Below are 22,899 nucleotides of genomic sequence, written 5' to 3'. Positions count from 1 at the left end.
AACAACCTCCTTCATGAAATTATTGAGGATAAATGTTTATCATAGAAAAGGTGCTTAGTATTTGTTTCCTTGTGTCTTCAGTTTATGAACCTCTTTCATGTTCAATGAATTATTAGTACCTCACATGCATAGTTGCACATATTAATTCTAGAATTAAGAAATGGAAAAAGGAACTGTGTCCTTTCCAGGTTCTTTTCTACCATTCCCAGCAAGTTGTAAGTGCACACAGATGCACTGTATGTCCATTTGTTGTTGATGAAAATAACTTACACAACTATTCTGTGATACTGGCAGATACTGGGTAGATATCAGGCCTAAGTACTGCTTGGGAAATTGATACAATAAAACCATATAAGCAGCTGCAGGAATCTTAATAACTACTGACTTGAAAATGAGGTTGAACCTTGAGGCATTCTTGCCCCCAAGAAGTACATATATGTGTTTGTACAAGAACCCTGTGTGTGAAGGCTGGAAGTCACAACCATGTTTGCCAAAAGGCTCACAAGGTTTCTGAACTTCAACTTCTTGGTGTGCCCTCTGCCCTATGATACAGAGTGCACCATATGGCCTCATGGAAATTTTGACAAAATGGCAGGGATAAGTGGTTTAACATGATCAGGAAAATCTTTGGTTCATATTTAATATGTATGGACACAGCTTAGTAGCTTGCTGGACACTTCTCCAAGGAAGCATTTCTTAAATTGCTTAAGGCATTGTAAACACAATTTATGATACACACAATTGGGAGGTCCCAGGTTTTTGCCTCAATGTTCTGAGCCAGCCTCCTTCCCAGTCTCAGTTAAATCTATCAAGCACGTACTCTGTTTCAGGCATTGTTCTCATTTAATCATCACACCAAGCCTATGAGTGGGCACTATTATTACCACCATTTTACAGATGGCCTCACAGTCTTCATTTCCTTCCCTGTACTGTGATTAAGGGGAGACCATTATTTCCCTTCCTTTATCCACTGAAGTGGGTCTTGAAGCTTCAGTGGGAAAGAAGGAAGGGGATTGGTTCATAGATCTAAATGGTTCAAATTTAATCTTTTAAGTCTCAGTTTCCAAGAGGAATATGAATGTGATTCTTACTCTTCCTGACCACTAGCTGTTTTGTCTTTTTCTTCACTGTTGTAGAAAAGGTATACAAATTGTTCTATATTTAAGCCTGTTCTATATTTAAGCAAAAAATAACAATAAAGAGATGATAGGATTAAAAAATACAGGCCCAAGATATAGATTGGTAGTCAAGAACTTGTTGCCTTGGAAGAAGGGTTTATTTCTATTTGAAAGTGACTATAATCAGAGTAATTACATAGCACTTCCTACCTGTCATTCAGTGGTTTACCTACACCTAAGACATTGGCTGTACCAGTTCATATCTAGTTTCATCGATAAGGCAGAGCTAGGATCGGGCTCCAATAAAAGGAAAGAAGAACTATGAAGTAGGTGACAGACTAACAGAATCATTTTACCATTCACAGTAACTGTGCTGAGAATGAGGTAATGAACTTGCTAAGATACGCACACTGCACTGCACTTTAGAAATTCTTGATTTCCACAACCCTTCTGTACGCTGAGTGCCATCTACTAAAAATAGTTGAACTTTCTAACTTTTGGAACCAGCTGAAGTATGTTTAGATTTTAAAAGATGCTCTACATTTTAAAGAAAGAGGATAAAAAATTTTAATTTCCCAATATAAAAGAAAAAATTGCTGCTCTTCTTAGAAGCCGTTATAAGTGGAGTAAAAAGCCTAAAAAATCATTATCACTTAAGAGACTAAGAATTCCATTCAAAGCGTAAAGAACAATCTAAATTCTGTCACTTTTACTCTTTATCCTAAATTCTTTAATTAAAACCCCCAGTAATTTAGAGCATCCCTGATGAAGATGGAATGGAGAAGCTCTAAGATTAGCCAGGACCTGGGGCTTCTGGAAGATGGGGGTACCCCATGTGACATTGTGACATTCTCCTATATAAGAGGCCAGATGTATTCAATCTGCAACAAAATATGTCTTCAAACAAGCTTTCTTGGAATCTCTAGAGATACTTGGAAATAAAAAGAATTTTGAAAGCTGATGTATAGGAAGTTTTTTCCTTCTTCTTTAAAGCAATGCATTTAGAAAGGGAGGCTAGGTGCACTCCTGTGTGAGCTCACACACACAAGAACGTGCATGTCTCTCCCCCCTTGACAGAAAGAGAGAAGCCCAGAGATGACCTGGAGTAACCGGGACAGGAAAGGACAGACATTCTTAATACAGCAACATAGCAATTATGACCCAGTCCATCACAGATGGAACTGAAGGCTGAAGGTTGTAGACGGCATACTGGCAAGTAGCATGTTAGAAGACATGAAAAGTACATATAGCACCAATGAGATTACAGGCATACTTTGGAGCTATTGCGGGTTCAGTTCTGGACCAACTCAATAAAGCAAATATTGCAATTAAGCGAGTCACATAAATGTTTTTGTTCGCCAGTGCATATAAAAGTTATCTTTACACTATACTGTGGTCTATTAAGGGTGCAACAGCATTGTCTTAAAAAAACAATGTATATACTTTAATTAAAAAATAGTTTCTTGCTAAAAATGCTAACCATTATCTGAGCCTTCAGCGAGTTCATAGTAGTATCATCAAAGATGGTGATCACAGATCACCATAACAAATAATATTGAAAAAGTTTGAAATATTTCAGGAATTTCCAAAATGTGACACAGAGACATGAAGTGAGCAAATGCTGCTGGAAAACGGCGCCGACAGACTTGCTCAATGCAGGGCTGCCATAAACCTTCCATTTGTAAAACACACAAAGTGCGTATCTACAAACTGCAATAAAACGAGTATTCCTGTACTCATTTTTTGGTTTGTTTGTTAAATGCAATGTGCTTCCCCTACAATGTGTTGCTCTCCATAAGGTCTAAGATGCTAACTGCTAAAAACAGAGAATTTATTTTTATTTTCTTAAGTCTGATTTGCCATCATCATCTTGTACGGTGGAGGTGGGGAAGGGGTGAAGGGCTATGCTTTTGGTGGGATATTGGCATATCTATTTTATCCCTAGTAACTTTATTCGAAAGTTTCAATCCCTTTCCTAAGTTTCTATCATCACAAATTCTCTTATCCCTGGAACTCCCTGACAACACAACACTGGTTCTGAAACTCTATTACTGATCGGTTGTATAACCTTTCACAGTGGGGATGAGTGTCATCAAAGGTTACTCGAATTTCAAAATTTACAATTACCATGTATCTACAGGGCTGTTAAATCTGGGATGGTGTTTCTCCCTCTCTTTGTAAGAGGTGGTTTAAATTAAGCTTCCAGATTTTGATAAAAGACAAACTCATGGAGATCCAGAATGATTTATATTCCTTTTTGTAATAAGAAAATAATCTTTTATAAAAAAGTTTAATAAGAGTCATACGGATTCAAAGAGGACTAGAACAAGTTCATTTGGGTTTGGGTATTCCTAACTATTAAAATGGAACTGTCATGACAAGGCATTTCAATTAAATTGACTATTTGAGCTGCTGAGAGGTTTCTCCACCAAACAGACTCAGTGGTGTGCAGGAGAGAGGATGTTGCCAGTGGGTGAGATCAGTGTGGCTGGGCTGTTCACAGCAGGTCAACCAGTATAGTCTCAGAGTTTTGGTGGGATCTATTTAAATAGAAACGGTCTGAGGCCACTTCGAAATCCCAGAGATTTCAGAGTAAACTGCAACCATCCGCAACCTGTAGTTCCTGGAAGAATTTATGGTGAATGAATTGGTGGTATTGACCTCTCCTCAGCAGTACAGTAATAGTGGTTAAGAGCACAGCTTTGGTGCCAGACTGGTTTAACTTCTGGCTCTGCCATTTAATATCTTAGTAGTAATTCTGACCCTCAATTTTCTCACATATGTAAAATGGGGATAATAGCAATTAACATATGGCTGGTGTAAGGATTAACCTTAATTCTCTGTATAGTCCATTTTTTGTGCTCCATAAATGACAGCTCTTATTAATAACGGTATCTTTTCCAACGTCTTTATTCCAGGGCGAATAGAACTTATTGATAACTCTTTACATAACAATAACAGAAAAATAGCAGATCAGGAACTTCTTCAATATGTGTAGTATGAATGTCACTCAGTAGTGTCACCTGGGTAGAATCTCTACAAATGCCAAACAGTTGCTATTTATTTATTTTATAATATTATCTTACCCCTTTCAACCTGGAGCCGACTATATTTTCTTATCTGCCTATATAAAAGCCCTAAATTGCCTCTTGGTTCTGGCTTCTCTTCCTCTCTTTTCCACCTGCTTTCATGAAAAAGGAAAACAAGTAAGCCTAGGCTTAAGTCTTAATATCTGGGAGAATCATTTGTAAAGCAACTAAGAATTGAATCACTTTGCTACTTAAACATTAGGAACACCTCTAGTGAGTTCTTAACTACACGACAATGTCAAATCCCTGAAAATAGAAAATGTATCAATATAAACTGATCCTAAGAAAGGGAGAAAATAATTTGACTGGGATTCCAAATGAACCCAGTAGTTTTGCCAGTAGCTAAATTCCATCCCCCCATGTCTTACAATACATACCAATGATGTAGTACTTATTTCTATATATGAATATGCATGTATGTATGTATACACACACACAGAGTCCTTACAGGCTATAAGTCTCTTGAAGTCAGGCAGTTCCATTGCTATAGTGCCTTACACATAGATGGCCCTCAGTAAATGCTGGGGGCTGAATGGTACTAAGATTGGAGCTTAGGGAGCAGCTAATCTTTTCAGGCCCCTATATTATTAACTCTCCAAAGATATTTTTCACTCTAAAGATTAGAGCCCATTAAAGAAGGCCTTTCCCAGCATGCTGGATGTTATTTTTCTACTTGCCTGAGGTTAAAACTTCCAAAAGTGACTGACTAACTTTTTTTCCTCTCTGAATGCCTCTGACCCACTTGTTGTAGATTTCTTACATCCCCAATCACTTTTCATCACTTGAAATCAGTGAGTTTGAGCTCATTATTACTATTCCATTTTATCAGAAAAAGCAGTGGCAGCATGTAGGTTTAAAGCCTCAAGCACACAGTAGAAGTTATCGATAATTTACCAGATTATATTATATTTTTAGCCTGATAATATTTAAGTGCAATCAAGAGCCATAAAAGAATTCAACACACATAGCCTTGGGTTTCAAAGTCACAAGAGGAATCTGACCAACCTTTGATCTCCTGGACCTCAATGCCAGCCTTTTTAACTGATCGATGTTCCATTTCTGTAACACAGTACAGCAAGGAGAGAGAAAATCAGAATCCCCAAAAAGAATGTTTGAAAACTTAATTTTGATATTAATTGTTCTCAGTAGATAATATTTCTTTAATTCATCAAGTACATTAGTATATTAGAAAAGAGTTTGATACAAGTCACTAATGAGGTGCCAGGTCCATGAATCCTAGATGAAATCCTCCTAGGGAAAGCTGAAATAATATTTCCAAGGTCTTCGTATCTAAAATGAGATTTTCCATGTGGAGTTTACAATTCTGTATTATTTCTGAAATATCAAGTAGTTCTGTTTTCATGTGGACATCTTAGACTGACTACTAGTTCTGCCATGTTTATCAGTCTTCTAGTTGACAGATTGATTTGACTAGTTAAATACTACAACATAAATACACAAGACACTTGTTTAGTCTTCTATAGCAATCCTATTGTTTCCAAGGTACTGTTTTTCCCAGATTTATTATTTGGTTGCATTCTGGACTGCGCAGAAGGCTTTTTCTCTTTCGTAGCTGAATGTTATATTGTAGTGCTTCTCAATCAGGGGATATTTCAAAACAACTTGGGAAGTCTTTCCAAAATACCCATATTATAACTCTTCTTCTTTCTATAGATCTTGAATGGGGTCTGGCCATGTGTGCTTTGAAAACCTTCTCCAGGTGACTTGGATATGCCTCTCTGTTTAGTACCAACAGCTAGGGTGGAATAATGAGCCTTAGACGGGAATCTTAATGAGTTCAAGTATCATATTCCTATCTGTAAAATGAAGATACTAGTTAGATTTCTGAAGTTTTTTCCATCTTGAAAGGTATTTATCCATCTTTTATTCTGAAAAGCCTGGGTTCAGTCATGCAATTGGGAATTATCCATCTCTTTGCTTTCCTGTCTGCCTACACCTTCTGGTTCTTCTTTGAGGAGGCAGGTGGTAGGAGAGGCACACTTGCAGGGGAATGTGGAGCTACTGCTGGAGGGGAATAGTCCATGGGCACCTCTGGACATTCAGCCCTAACTGGGTCCTTATTACAAAAGAGCAAAAATTACTCAAAGGACAATTCTGAAGACAACAGTTACCAAATTAACTTGGGCTCCAAGACCTGTACAGTATATGATTAAAGTTTTTGGACTCATGATTTTACTTTTCTTTGTTATACCTTGTATTTTTTCCTTGTTGTAATTTGCATTTTTCCTTATTATAAGTAGTATTTCTTATCTTCATCAGGTCCACAAGTCTTTATTATTTCTCTATTTAAAACTGCTGTAGGTTTTAAAACTGTTTTAACTGTAAAACTGTTAAAACTGTTTGTAGGTCCTGATACCTCAAATTTATTATCCGCAATTCTTTTCCTTAACCTCATCTTCTACTGTTTGGACCCTGCCATATTTTAAAAGCATCTCTGGACATTGAGGTTTGTGGCTTACTAAGCATCTGGTACTGTTCAATTTAGAAAACTTAAGTTTTTAGTATGGTATCGGTGGCTATGTTAGTATACTTTTTAAGAATTAGAAATAGTGCTCAAATTGCAATTAGAAGTCTCCAAACTATCTGGTCTGATCCTGATAGAGAAACTCTTCTGTCCCCAGACACACTTTTGGAGTTACATGAAAACATAGTTCAGTATTTTGAACAAGCTGAAGTCTAAAGGGAAAATGCAGAGGGCTTCCTGTTTGGGATGATATGTGTCTGACTCAGATGCTGGTCTTCCAAGATGCTCAGCAGCTACTGAGAGCTGAAGAGCCACGTGGGAAGGGATGCCTCAGTCAGGCCCTCTGCTTTGCCAGAGTCATCTCCTCCTTCTGGAACTAAGTTGGAATTAACATTGGCTTTCAATGTAACAGACCTTACTTCAGGCATCAAGAATTTCCTGTGGAATATCTGTGGAAATAAGGGGATAACTGCCAGCAGAAAAAAAAAAAAAGTTTCTTTCCGCTTTTAAAAAAGTTAATCCCTGAAATGACTACCAACAGGTCTTTTAACAACTGCCAGTCATACCTTGATTCCCTACTCTACTCCTAGCAATAAAAAGAGACGGACATGTAAATTTTTTGACATGTTTTTAAGCAATAAAACTGAGGGAAAATGTGGACAATAATGCTGTAAAGGTCATACTTTCAGTTGAGGTGAACTTCCACACGGTATTGGTGTGAGCGTCTCCAACATACACGGTCCCGTCTTCAGACGCAGTGATGTCATGAGGCATGTCGAAGTGCTGCCAAAACAAGAAGCACATAGTGCGGTGGTGAGCCTGTACTTGAGGTCTTCATGAAAAGGCAGACAAACACAGTACAGCACACAAGAAGACCATAAGCATGTTACTCAGACCAGAGAAACAATGATTCCCATCAAAGCAACTCTAGGCCAGAAAGAGTCATCCCTTCACGCACTGGACACTGCCTCTGCCAGACATAATTCTGTGTGCTGGGAAACACTGAGGCAGCCTCCTCACTGACTTTCAAGTCTTTTAAGAAGTGAACAGGGCTTCCCTGGTGGTGCAGTGTTTGAGAGTCCGCCTGCCGATGCAGGGGACACGGGTTCGTGTCCCAGTCCGGGAAGATCCCACATGCCGCAGAGCGGCTGGGCCTGTGAGCCATGGCTGCTGAGCCTGCGCGTCTGAAGCTTGTGCTCCGCAACGGGAGAGGCCACAGCAGTGAGAGGCCCGCGTACCGCAAAAAAAAAAAAAAAAAAAATGAAGTGAACATTTACAAGCAGATTATTTTTTTACACTCTTGATTAGTTGTTGTTCATTATTTACCTAATTATTTATATTTATAAATAATAATAATATTTTTTGCCTTCATATTTCTTCTACCTTTAGTCATTGTCAAATTTGCCTGTTTTAATTTGTACAACTAAAAAGGACCAGGTCTTAATTCTTGTTATTATTCTCATCAAGCTATCATAAGCTTCCTTAAAAAGTACTTTTATATTACTGATAAGAGGAATCATTTCAAAGATTCAGGACATTCAGATTATTTCTGAAATGCATACTAGGCAATAAGCAGTAAGGTCGGGTTTTCTACTCTGAAGCCCAGTGTTGACAATATTTTTGGTCAGCAAAGGAAACAAACTGAGTGTGCCCTTCAGTATTTCCTGGTTTTTGTACTTACTTCAGATACACTGGTGTTTTAATATGTCTTTCTTCATGACATATTTCCATATCAAATCATGCCATCTCAATCATGAGGACACAGGAGACAGGGGAGCCCTTTATGTGACTTTATCGGGGTCACCGAGTTGGTTTCTTGAAGAGCAGCCTTAAAATGTGCTGCTTCCATTTCCATCTGTCTACTGAAGATTTCAAAGGTGCCACGTCTTGGCTAGGTGGCAGGATGTGGATGATTTTTTTCATCTTTGAGGCCAGGAGGCCTGCTTGAGTGTACCATTCTCAAAAGTATGATCAGTGAGTATGAATAGGAACATTATCCTGACTTCTGGGCTTACCAGATAGCATCTGTCCACTTTGGTTTGCTGAGTACAAAGGGTGCTAATGAGGCTAACTGCTCTTCTTAGCCCGCTGTAGGAGGGGCAGAATACATGCTCTGGAGAAACTACTGTGCTTTGAAAATCAGCAACAATTTGTCACATTGAAAAGAAAAATGAGACAGCCATGCTGAGGAGGCTCATTCCTTCAAACTATCAAATGAGCTTGACAAATGTGCAGGAGAAGGACAGAGAGCCAGAAATCAAAACACTGCCTTGCTGAAATCCCCCAAACCAGTCGTTAAATGTCCATCTTTATTTTGGGTTCAGCTAATAGGTGGCAACAGAATTGCATCACAGGGAGCTCTTTCTCTATGCCAAAATACGTTTTAAGAAACTGCTTTGCAAAAGATGTGGTTGTAAAGTACTTCATATTTTCTGATGGGAAAAATATTATAATAGGTGGAGAAACAGAGGTGAGGGGGTAATGTTTGAACTATTCATTGGTAAGGACTTTGCTTTAAATTAATCACAATATGTCATCAGTTCAAGGCTAGAATAACAATCAACCTCTATCTGTGGTTCTCAAACTGATCCAGGGAGACAGGGGTTCAGCTGGAAATATTTTGGGGCCACAGGAGCGGTTCAGGGGGAAGCTTAGTGATGGGACTTTGGGACCTCTATTCCTACTGCAGTCACAGGCACTCAACTATAATCTTTTAAATGAATTATTCTACTGCTCTGTGTCATCTGAAACAAAATTATGCTGTAAGATTTAGTGTTAGGTTTTAAGACTTCAGAGGTGGACAGATTTAAAGATCTACTCTAGGCTTTGAAATCTTCTCTTGAGGTACTTCTCCCTAACAAAATAAAAGTGATCAGAGAAAAGAATGATAGCAACGTCCTGGGCAGCTGGTGACATAGCCCAGGGCAATCTGCCCTCAAAATCTTATATTCTGTCTTAAAAGGAATTCCTTAAAAGGAATTTGTGTTCTCCATATCCTATGTTTGCATTAACACAAAATAATGTTTAAACTTACTTCATATTAAGCAAAGAAGTTTTCTAAGAAGTTGTACCAAGTTATGTTATGGTTTAATATATCCCGTGGCCTCAGTATTAAACACATTTTCGAGTCAAAAAGACCTGAGTTTAAGATCCAGGTGTGCTACTTACTGTGTAGCTTTGGATATGTAATTTCACTTGTGTGAAACTTAGGCTCAAACACTGTCAAATACTGTGATTTTAATCTCCATTGTTAAGGTTGGAGAAATAACACGAATCTGGGGTTACTATTCCCTTCTTTCTATCTTTCTGATTTATTTTATTTTATTTTTTGGTATGGAGCAGTGGGGATATTCCTTTCCTTTTCCACATGAGCATCCGTGCAGAAGAAAGAAGACAAAAAAACGCTTGCCTGAAGGGTGTATGAAAGCCGATGACAGGGACCATAGTCTTTGCTATGATTATGGGAGCAAGAATGTGGGGGGGCAACTATGTATCTTTTGCCCTCAGAACTTTTTGACACCATTTGATAGAATCATCTTCTTTATTGTCCTACTGTCTCAGCTTCCCTGCATAGAGGTAAAGATGGAGATCATACATTCAGACATAAACATTCCTAAAGAATGTAATAGAAGAGGGAGAACTGAAGTATATGAGGAGATAAGTAGTGGACAGGCACAAACAGCGGGATAGACACATTATGTAAAACTTGACTTTTGACTTGCAGGAAAAATCACTTCTTACATAGGAGTCAATACACCACATTATTCCCTTCACCTAAACTTAATCTTTGTGATGATAATCTAATTAAGTGAAAATTCTGAGAGATTCATAAACCGGTTTCAGTTTACTGAGTCAACACAGAACACATTTCTATGTTTTGGTGTAATATCAAGTCTTGTTTATTGAAAGGAAAAGCAAATTTCATCTTGGAGTTAGACTCTCTTTTCAAGTTTGCTGTATTGACCCATATATTGTGACTTATTCATTGCTGAATGTCTGATGAATACTGATGTTTAGGCACAAGGCTGTCTGAAAATTTCATTCAGGGCTGCTCTCATTTTTACGAGAGTACGGCTCATTTAGAATCTAGCCTCTAGCTTAGCACTTAGTGTTGATTTCTAGATGCATATTTGAATTAAAAGTTAATATCCTGATTGACATAGTTCATTATTATTAAAAGAACAATCAAGCAAACACTGTTAATGCAAAGTGAAGACCTGAAAGGAAGTGAAGTATCTCACTTTCTTTATCAATAGATATGAAGAAGCTCAAAGCAGCGAAACAATGAAGATCAGATAATCAGTCAGGATCTGAAACAGTACTGAGGTAAAACACCTATCATCGATGTAGTGAATTTCTTTCTGAAGGGCTATTATGATTGGATATTTGATTGCTTATTGCTTTTCAGGTGAAATACTTCTACGAAAAGTCCTGTTTGTTATGTATCAATAGAAACTCCAAAAAAAAAAAAAAAAAGAAATTTGTACAGGAATATTTACTTCAGATTCAGTTTGGTTCAACTTGGATCCTGTAAGTTTTGTTAAACTTCAACTGAGGGAAAGGCTGTGTCCTGTTCTGTTCACCATCGTATCCTTAGTATCTAGCATAATGCCTGACACAGAGTAGGTACTTAATTAATAGCTCTAGAATGAATTTTAATAAATCCCAGACTGGCTGTCAGTGTTCTAACATTGGCATTGTAAAGTGTTTTTTTTTTAAGCTAGCAAAAATTTGGTGTCTTAGAGAATACTATAGGAATTTGAGTATGGAAATATGGTTTATCCAGTGGCTTACGACAGCTGCATTTTGATCCATCAAAGCTGATAAATCTTTACAAATTTTGAAAAATAACTCTTATTTGCAGCATTTTAGCTAAAATCTATGTACCACAAGCACATTCAGGCAGTGTATATGAGCATTCTGATCATTTTGGCAATCATTTTGCAAAGAAAGCAAACTGAGGAGACAGAGGGCTATGGGCACACCGCACCACAGTCACTGTGTTTGTAAAAAGCACTGTTGGAATAAACAGTGGTATACCATTGTGAGGTCAAAACTAGACTTTAGTCTTTTACCTAAACCAAATCTCTAGAACTTGAATACATTCTAAGAAGTGCTGTTTTCAAGTCTTGTTGCTCAGTGTAGTCATAGCATAAAAAAAAGCAAACACGATTTCTGTTGAATCTAAGAGAACTATAAAATTATAGTTTAACATATTGTGGTATCTTCTTTACTTGGATGAAACCAGGAAAAGACTTACATTTTAGATAATCTAACTACAGTGAATTTAAACCTGCTCTTGTGTGCAAATCAACTAAGAACCTTCGAATTGCGTACAGTGTTAATTTGCATCTGAAGAAATTCACTGAGGAATAGATAAGGACATTTATTCTAAATAAAACATAGTATACAGCACTCCCATCAACCTCGCTAAGAAAGTAATCACATGTCCTTTAAGTTTTTAAAAACTTATTCAAGTATAAATCGAATTCCAAGATTCATATTTTAGTTTTATTCTCATGAAAACTGATACACAGTTAATGTATGTGAATACCTTGCGCACTGGCTTGAAGACGTCTATAATTTCCCCATTGGAAAAGTTCATCACAAATCCTTGTACAGGTTCTTGATCCTCAAAGTAAGGCTTCCCATTCACCGCAAAGAGCAAACCTGTGAAAACATATCCAGTCAACCTTCCTTTAAAATATGGATAAGACGGGCTTTTCAATACATGTGTGTACATCACACAAACAAGAAATGTGGGGTCCACCTGGTTCCTCCAATTGCCAACAAAAGTAGAAAACAAAATACTTAGCAGATGTCTCTTTCTGAGTAATAAGATAAGGGGCAAACAGGTTAGGAGACTAACTTCCTTGTAATAGAAAAACCAGGAACTGCAAAGCTTGTTCCACTTAGGAAGCCAGTAGAAATCAGGAATACATAGATATGGAAGAGATGACATAGGTAGAGGAATAGATATATAGACATCACAGGTATTCTAAATAGGGATGGGAAGAGTCAGGTTATTTAAGGCAATCATTCTGGGGTACCAGATCTTTTAAAAAATATGTAATATCTACTATAGCTACAAGTAGAATCAGAGAAAAATATGCAAAGAAAGTGAAGTTACACTGTAGATAGAAGAATGGTCCGATTTTAAACAACTAACACTTGAAAATGTGAGATGCATATTTCAGATTATCAACGACATTTTTTCCTAATTAAAAAAATTAGACCATCTTTTTATATTAATTCCATGAATACTCTTTGAAGTAAAATTATATTTCTTAGTATAGTAGTGTTTATCCAAAATAATGGAAACTGTGATGTTTTGGTTAAATAAATACTTCAGATGATTGAATATTATGTTTTAAAGAATTAAAACACTAAAATATACACAATACTAAACCAGTGTTGAAGAGTTTTTCATCTTTCTCTAAGGATTTCAGGATAGGGGTCTTTAGCACATCATATTAAGAAAAAATCAACACTATCAACATCAATTACTATTGTGTAACGCTGTAGAGAGGATTCCAATTATAATACACTTTGTCTTTTGCTGAGATTCTCTTTTTAACCAGATTTCCTCTCATCTTTTCTCCTGATTGTTTTTCTCCTCACATTTGATTTATTTTTTTTCATTATGAACTGGATCACCCTCTTTGTTAAGTAAATGGTCTTGCCAAATTTATTCTTTAAATATGAGGTAAAAACGAACACGAGAATTTATCTTTCATTGACATTAATGAGTCCTTTATTACTTATTCCTTAGTGAAGCCAAACTTGTTCCTATTTCAGTCACTTGAGTCCCTTTATTCCATGTCCTAAATAAATTGGGGGCTGTCTCAGAAGATAGTAGCCATACACAACTTTAATAGCATAAGAAATATAAATATTATAGTGATAACCATGTAGTTAATGCAACTTTAATATAGGTATAGATATATTTACTAAGTAATTGCAAAAATTGTATATAAATTCTAGAAATATATTTTCAGTTGTTCAGTATTCATGATATAAAGAAATCTTATGCTAACTTATTTTTTAATATGAATTAAATGAACTTTACTTTGTAAGTTTGGATTATTTTTCTGAGTTTCTTTAAGTCAAGAAATCTATTTTGAAAATGAGAAAAAAATTCCAGATTTCATTGATCATTTCTCCTGACATTTACACATAAGCCTCACTTACATCACCTATTTATCTTAAAAAAATTGGCTGACACTCTTTAAAAAAGTGTGAAGCAGAAGTATTTTGAATACTGGTTTTATCAACATATACCATCTGTTGATGATGTGTGAAGACATAATATTAATCATTTAATAACTAAAGCAAATGACCATAATTAAGGAAAAATAAAAATCAACGTTTGGGAACCATTTTTTAATCTATCACAAACAGTTGCTAAATCTTTTGAGTTCTTCATTATTTCCAGATAAAGAACAGTGGCACTTGAGTTGAAAATGATGTACAATGCACTAACAGTTTTAAAAATTTTAAGATCTGATATGTAAGTCATCTTCAATCCCTTAATAAAAAAATTACAATAAGAGCGTATTAAGATAAGACAAACACTTTTTAAGAATACAGTGTAGTATGAAAAAACACAAAAAATAAAGATGAAATACCTGGTATATATGAAATTGCAAATACATTTCTTCCAAATGACGCATGCTTAATCTCTCGCACAAATTCTTTGGTGTCAGTTTTAAAACACTGGATCCGACCGTTTTCCCTGTCTGCCACACATAATTGGCCCAGATGAGGCACTAGGGCCAAGCTGTGAGGAACACTGAACTGGCCTGGTTTAGGATTGCTCTCAGTAGATTCTACAGAACAAAGAAAAACCTCAGATTTACAATTTGTAAAATCACCCAAAGTCTGACTCTAAAGTTTTATAATTTTCAAAATTCATGATAGTAAACCACTAAGTATCTGGAACCAGGGGAAAAAGAAGTTAAAGCACTTAATATCTTTTACCCACGAACACATTACAGATTTTCTCCCTATTTGGACAAACTTTAAAGTTTTTGGGTAGAAGCATTCTTTTTTCTCTTATAAGACTCGTGTGTGTGTGTGTGTGTGTGTGTGTGTGTGTGTGTGTGTGTGTGTGAGAACAGCCAACTGGATGCATAAGGAGGCCCTGTTTTCCTCACTCCAGGGGACAATTATATCCTAAAGAATGTGAGGGGTGGCCAATCTCTTGTTCCTAATGATGTTGGCCAATAATTATAATGAGAGATCAAGAGTCTTACTGAGTACCTTCTCCCCACTGTGTGATGAACTTTCCACTTGGTGAAAACTGCACGATCCGACTGTTGCAGTAACCATCTGATACATAGATGGTTCCTGTGTCTGGATCCACAGCCACATCAGTAGGTTGACAGAAGTGATTCTGGTCACTGCCTGGTTGCATGCTCTTTCCCAGGATTAACAGAGGGGCTTCTTCATTGTTTGCATTCAGTTTGAACACCTTTTAAAAAAAGAACAAAAGCCTTACCCACTTTGCATGGTTATAACTGACACACACCCACCTGACTAAGGCAATCAGAGTGTAAGCTTTCAGAGACTTATTTAAAAGCAGGTACTTTTCAGAATTGGATGGGACTCTAGAAATCATCTGGTCTGATTCCTTCATATGAAAAATGAGGCTTATAGAGATTAAGTGACCTGCCCAAGGTCATCCAGGTCATTAGTGGTGAATGGAGACTAGTATGGATGTCCTGTTCCACCCATCCCCACACTTCCTTTTTGTGTTTCCTTAGCTAATAGTAGAACGCTCTCCAGACAATACAAGAGCAATAAATGTTTACTGAGATGATGTTTGAAGACTAGCTATGCCTTCTGAGCTCTAGTTTCTTTTCCTACTTCTTTCCCATCTACTCATTAAACAGGTATTAAACATGAGCTTATCTTTTAAGGGAAAGATATTATGATATATACCCTAATGGAAATATAACTTCCTTTAAAAAGAACAAAGATTTGCTGTTTTACATATAAACGTATATACTAGAGACTTTGGCTCAATTTATAGAAGATTAAGGTAGCTTAAGAGAAATACATAAAACACATAAAGTGATTAAAAAAAAGAACTAAGACCTGGGGACAGAGGAAAGAAAAGCAGATATGGAAAAAAAGAACTAAAACCTGGGGACAGAGGAAAGAAAAGCAGATATGGAACCTAAGGAGGTTGGGAGAGCCCAAACAGTTGGTAGAGTGAAGCTTCACATCTGGCCCTAAGATTCCTGCCAGCCACACAGAGAAGGGTGACTTGATCATTTACATGTAAGTTTTTCCTAGCACTGAGTTCCAAAAGCACCATTTCAGACATGGCTGTTCCATTCTTTTGCTATAAACTTTCTGGGTCACAAAGAAAGACCCAGGGGGTGGTGGTGGTCGAATGAACTGGGAGATTGGGATTGACATATATACACTAATATGTATAAAACAGATAACTAATAAGAACCTGCTGTGTAAAAAAATAAATAAAATAAAATAAAAAAAGACCCAGACAACTCGAGTATTTTGAAAGCATAACTTCATTAACTTCTATTTGAATAACTGCCAAATGGAAGATTACCTGATGAAGAGCCACATCTGTGACCCAATAATTTCCATCTTTATCTATACTTAAGCCATGTGGCAAGTAAAACCTGCAAAATAAAGATAATTGTCTTAATTATATAATTACTCCCAAAGCATACATGAGAGGACATTTTTTTGCTAATTAATTTGTAAAGGCAATATAAATTTAAAAACTGATAAATGTATACCTGTATTACTAAAGAAAAGACCAAAATGAATTGTTAAATGAAAATACCCATTTTAATAGAGACCTCCTTGTGAAAAATCTTAAGCGGTATTTAACCATCTAAAAATCTATACACGAAGCCTACGTATCAATTACAAATATTATAAAGTATGGTATATTAAATAACACAAATAACATCAATTTGAAAACAAGTTCTAAGATCATAAAGAAATGTGTATAAAACAAATTGTCTAGAGAATTATAAATGGATTTATATGGTTTGAATATGCTGCTTAAATATGCTGCAAGGTAATATAATGCTGTACTAATATAAAATATTAAATATATGACTGAAAAGCTTTAAAAGTACCTACTAAAGACAGTAAAACCCAAAGAAAACAACTTCCAGCAGACATGGGCTGTGATCATCTGAGCAAAGAGAAGTGGTGTGCTGGATAATCATTAGAGAAAGTTAATCTGTTTAACAAATCAATTGGAACGACCTGGATAAGAGAACTGTAACGTGGACAGAGACTCACAGGCTTAAGGAACTTGGACAGAGTTAAAAACACATGGACAATGTCCTAATGTGATTGTGGTCAAACCTGACAATCCACAAGCTACGTCTGTCAGCTTCTAGCCTTTGCAAGGTGTTGTAATCATAGATTTTTTTTTTCATGAGCCAAGAATGTAACACCCTGATCTTGACTAATAAACTGAACTAGATCTCTCTTTTGGTGACTGAATGTGAGAGTTATGATTTGCTTTCAACATAGGAACCCCACTGTTGGCCAAGCTGATTTAGCAGCAGTTGCTCTGCCTTCCTCTTTAATTCCTTTCTGGAATGAGATGCTTCTGATTAATGGGTAGAGCACTGAAGAGACAGGTTCAGACACAATGAGTGGTGGGGCTGGTATATTAGAAGTTGGCCCCTGACTCACCATCTTAGAATCCTATAAAAAGCTAATTATTACCATCTCCATAAGCAGCTGCATTCAAAGTGGATGGCTCCCCGCCTTTCAAAGAAGCTGGCTTTCCCTGTGCCTAAGCAGATGGAGTAGGGTATAGCTCCTAACGCTGCCAGGTTATAGCTGTTGTGGACACTCTGTAAGCAGGTGTCCCTTTCTTTCAATGACCATGAATATCAGCCAACTTTTTTTGGCTGCCAAATGCCATCTAGGAATAAGACCAAATAATGAGCAGCTTTCAAAGTCAAATTACCTATGCATGCTATGGAAAGCTGAAAGTGACATTTGTTTAGTCTTCACTTTGAGACGGGAAGAGAGAAGGCTTTTTTCTTAATGGTGATTGGTTGGTGAATTTGGTTATGTAACTTTTCTGCTCAAGAATATTTTTTTTTATCCTTCAGATCTAGCTGAGTAGCAAGTCACTTCATTAGCATGTGTATCAATTCTCTCTGAAGCTTGACTACCTACTAGAATCACCTGGGGAGCTTTCAAACTACTATTTTGATACCTGGGCCCGCTCCCAGACTAAATCTCAATCTAATTTTTGGAAGCGTCTCAGGTGATTCTAATATTCAGTCAGGGTTTAGAACCACCTCTTTAGAAAATGAAAGATAGTCAAGTAATTTAACTCACAGATTTTTTCCACTGGACTGGAGTACTGCAGCATTATTTGGATCTATGACAAGAATAGTGTCTTCTTCAATTGGCCCGAGACCTCTTTGCTGGTAAATAAACTTACTGTCAAAAGAGCTAAAAAAAAAAAAAAAAAAAAAGCATTAGAATGGAAAATAAACCAATCAGAAACATCAGTGAACTTTAGAAATGCAGACCATTCACTTGAGATTTTAAATAGAGAATCAAGAGAAGGGCTCAGATGCGCCTGACTTCACTCTTTGCCCTTCACACTTCAGATATACCATTAGCCTGAAGAACTAGTGAATGGTCAGTGGAGCAGCAGCATGGGCAGTGCCTGGAGATGCAAGGTTTCAGACGTACCAAATATGAATCGGCACTTTCACAAGATCCCTAGGTGAGTCATATTCACATGAGACTCTGAGAAACACTACCTAGAACTCTTAAAGTAACTAATTTTTTTCAAAGGCTCTTCAAAATGTTTTAATTCAATAGTTATTTTCTTTCAAACTACAAAAGAAGGCATAACAACTTTTTGTGCAATGATAAGGAAAGTGTAAATGATAGCAGGAAGGATAGTGATCAAAACTATGTTTGCTATTTTACTTGCTGTAGGTACAACATGCGAATACATATTAGGATGTAGAACGGAATGTTCAAAATATTTCAAAAATATAAACCATAATTGATTCTTGAAACAAAAATGTGTTTAGAGACATAAAACTTTTTCCATATAACAATTTTTCTGTAAGTACAAAATGGACATCTATATAATAATTAATGTAAACACTAAAATGAATATGACAATTTCTGCTTTTTTAACTCTGTACCTTCCAGATTATTATAAAATATTATGAACATGTATGTTTATATATATATTTTCATTTATATTTCTATCTGAATTGTTAGTAGTATCTTTCTTTAAGTTGACAGTTATCACAGACATTGTACTTATTTAAATACCTGTTTTGGAAATTATTTGGGATAAATAACAAAGATAAGCTCTTCTAATGTAAGCTTATGTGAAAGAGGAAAATATACAAAGCGTCAAGAGACTAACTTATATTTTCAAAAGCAAGGAATTGATCAGCACATAGTTAAGCCATATGTGTGTGGGTGTTGGGGGGCATAAAAATATATAATATATATATTTTGCCAGATGAATATTTCTGTAAAATAGAATTTCCCTTATAGAATCAGACAAGTCTGTGAAAAAAACTATTAATATTTTGTAGTTCAACTGTATAAGCAAAAGAATCTGAATAATATTAAATATTTATGGAGAGACATTTGCAAATTTGGAAGGCGACAGACTGCTCAAATCTGTCATACCTCTATTGATTAGTTGGCTAGTATTACTTATGCAAAGTCCCAGTAGGAGAACAAACATTTCAAAATTACATTCTCTTGCCATTAAAAATATACATCACAATTATTTGAGCTTCTTGACTGTCATAGTCTTTTGGGTATTTTTTTCCTGAAAGATACTAATAAGTCCCTGAAGCAGTTCTTATTAATGATGCATTCAACTGAATAAAAAATATTGATTCAGCTTTCTCGACCTAAAACTTAAGTAATATTGCTTACACACGCTATTACGTGTAGTTAAAACCACACACCAGTACCTAGAAAAAAAATACCTAAGTTAACAAAATGGAAGTAACATCACTAACAGAGCAGATTTTATAAGACAGTCATGAGATCACTATTAAATTGAAATATAAAATTTTATTAGTTCGAACCAATGTAAGAATATACAAGGTATTATTAAATCAGGAGACACTGGTAAAGAGCAAACATGAAGTAACTCTTTCTCAGTACTATGAAACACCAGAGTTTATCCTATATCTGAAACTGTATTTTCAATGTGACTTTCTGTACTAAAAACATCATACCAATTCCCCTAGAAACAAAGGTACTGGATTCAACCATCAGTGATCTATATTTTTAACAACTTGTCTATGATACTGGATAACTTAAGTTCAGTATGTCTAAGACTCATAGTATGTTACAGTTTTATATTCATATGTAATAGGATAAAGTCTCTTCATTTATCATTTCTTTTAAGACCTAAGTCATATTTCTCATTATTCAGAAACATTTCATGATTTGTAGTGGCATAATGGTAATTTAAATAATGTGAAAATTATGTTTTCTCTGACTTTAAGGAGTTAAAATTTGTTTTCCCTTTTTTTTTTTAAAGAAAATTTGAGATAACTGTAGATTTACATGCAGTTGCAAGAAAAAATAATACAGAGAGATTCTGTGTACACTTTACCTAGTTTCCTCCATGGTAGCATTTTGCACAACTACAGTACAATATCATAACCCGGATATTGATATTGATAAAATCCACTGATTATACTTAGATTTCCCTTTCCATTTTGTATTTCCTAAAATTTTCATTTATTCTTGCAGTTTATTTACTTGGGCATGGAATATACTAGTACATTACTTCTCCACCCCACCCCCACCTAGGAGTTAGTAATATGGAAAGTTACCGAGTCCTCATAATTCTTACTAAGTGCTATCCACTTGACATGCAGACAGTGTTCTGACCCACCACTGACAGCTAATAACAGTGGCAGTCCAATTGCCTATTGCATATCTTGATAAAACTGGAGCCTATCAGACCTCAGCATACCTAATTCCATATCTCTTATCTGCAAAATGACAAACCATAGAGGAAGCCTGACATATTTACTTGTTCATGATTTCCCCAAGCAATAGGTTGCAGCAACAGCAATTCTTTGGTCTGTCTTGTCATTCACTTAAATATTCACCATCAGTCTTAAATCTCTGGTCCTACTATTTTAGGAAATAACATTCCTACAACTTATGATGGAGAGAAAGTACATCTCCCCACCCCCACGTTCAAGAGCATATGTTGACCTCCTCTAATTTAAATCATGTTTTTTATAGCTTCAGCTTATTTCTCCAGACACTTAAATATTTAAAAATGCAAACTCTAGTTTAAATTACTCTCTGGCAGCCATGTAAGCTCAAAGTCAAGAACCTGCGATATTGAGCTTGGCTTCCAAGAAAACAAGCTATGTCAAGGAAGAAACATAAATAAACCCCGACTCACAGTCCCAATGCTAGTCAGATCGAATGAAATGTTGTAGCTGATGCGTAGGTAAGTGAAAACATCCTTTATCAATGGTACTGTTCTGCACTGCTCATGAATACAGAAAAAAATGTATCAAGTAGTTGATATTTTGCTGTCACAAACCTAAATTGTGTGTGGGCATCTATACTCACAATCTAGAAATGTCAGATTTCTAATGGTGGGAAAAATAGCAAAATTAACTAATTTGAGGATCATACTCTTTTATTTTATTAACCATTTTTTGGTGATGTTATAATAAATTGTGAAATAGCAAATGAAAGCCAAAAGAAAAATAAGTAACAAAGTAAATAAGCTACAGAGTAAATAAATCAGATTTTGATAATAAAAATTTGGATACACAGAAAATATCAGATCTCTCAACTTATCAAGATTTTTTTCTTAGTATCTCATTACAATGTAACAACTAATAATATGGTTTGTTTTTTAGTGTTTTTTTTATTATCACAAATTACTCCCATGTCATTAGCATGTACAGAGGGCATTTTATGTGATGCTTTAGACTAACCACTTTTCCTATGGTATTTGGCTCTATGATTATTAGTCATAGTATTACTACACTTCCCCGTATCCATTAAGGATCTCAGTGATTAGGCAAGTTCTTGAATTTACTGATATTAGCATCATTTGAACATACTAATTTACTTCAGTAACATAAATAACAAATAATAACATTCTAGAATTCTTAGAAAGATCATAGCTTTAAGGAATTAACCACAATAGGCCCAACCGTTTCACTGAAAATCTTTTGTGATACCATTTACCAGATGTCTATATGTTTAAACTGGCAGCATCAAGGGACATTCAGTCCCTCAGTGGATTGGCTGATGAGCCCTAATCCTTTCACTTGGGATCACTGGAGCCTCATGCAACTAACAGCTGGCCCCTGGCAGTTACACAGGGCAAGTAATAAAAGGAATTGATGTTTTTCTGAAATGGGAAAATCACACACACACACACACACACACACACACACACACACTCACATTAAATCTGCCAAATAAAGTAATTTATAAACTCTTTTCTAATTCAAAGAAAAGTAACGCTCTAATAGTTCACAAACAGATGTCAGATTACAGAGCTGGATACACTGTTGCTATAGCAAACTGCTTATTTAGTGTTCTAAAGCAGCTACCCTGCATTATATGCTGCAGAGAGGTCTTTATTTCAACCACATTTAACTTTTTACAGGATATAATAATACCCTGCACATTTCACATAGTGCCTGGAGCACTGCTGATTTCTGTTTGCTTCTCTGAAAAAGCACTCAGCGGAAAAGACTGAACTGCGGGCTGTGGGCTGGAATCCATCAGTTCTTTATTTTAGCAATTTGAATCCCCCATTAATGATTTTGCACATTAGCAGCTAATCAAACAGTTTAGATAAGGATGAAAAGAAATGCTTTGCAATATTCTCACACAAAGGAACTAGAATAGGGAGACAATAAACTTCTGTGCCATCAATCAAAATTAAGGAAATGCAAAATAAATAATAGCAACTGAAGAGAGAAGTAAAATATAATGTTGTAATTATATAAATTAAGAGGCTGGAGAAAGGACCATAGCTTTTCAAGTGAGAAAATAAGTGGAAATGTACCCTCAACATTAGGAAAGCAAAGACATACCATAATAAGACCAAAGACTTTAAATGCAATATAATTTAATACTATGTTAAAAACACTTACTTCTGAATATATACACATTGAAAAATTCCTATGAGGAAGAAAAA

At 35.9% G+C, this 22,899-nt stretch overlaps 1 protein-coding gene across 16 annotated transcripts in view; it reads right to left on the bottom strand.

Moving 5' to 3' along the window:
• The window catches only part of PAM (peptidylglycine alpha-amidating monooxygenase), a 282,213-nt gene that overhangs the window by 5,071 nt on the left and 254,243 nt on the right, over positions 1 to 22,899 (bottom strand). For all 16 annotated transcript variants that reach the window (XM_082650122.1, XM_082650119.1, XM_082650111.1 and 13 more), the window contains 7 exons: positions 18,045 to 18,161; positions 16,273 to 16,345; positions 14,955 to 15,165; positions 14,321 to 14,521; positions 12,247 to 12,362; positions 7,376 to 7,475; positions 5,213 to 5,266 (listed from right to left, as the gene is read on the bottom strand). In XM_082650122.1, coding sequence (XP_082506248.1) covers positions 5,213 to 5,266; positions 7,376 to 7,475; positions 12,247 to 12,362; positions 14,321 to 14,521; positions 14,955 to 15,165; positions 16,273 to 16,345; positions 18,045 to 18,161 — 872 coding nt within the window. The remainder of the gene's footprint in view (positions 1 to 5,212; positions 5,267 to 7,375; positions 7,476 to 12,246; positions 12,363 to 14,320; positions 14,522 to 14,954; positions 15,166 to 16,272; positions 16,346 to 18,044; positions 18,162 to 22,899) is intronic.

Source organism: Grampus griseus, assembly GCF_964374135.1.
Source record: "Grampus griseus genome assembly, chromosome: 3".
NCBI lineage: Eukaryota > Metazoa > Chordata > Mammalia > Artiodactyla > Delphinidae > Grampus > Grampus griseus.
The sequence above is the reverse complement of the archived record's forward strand: the minus strand, read 5'-3'. Positions and strand labels throughout refer to the sequence as shown.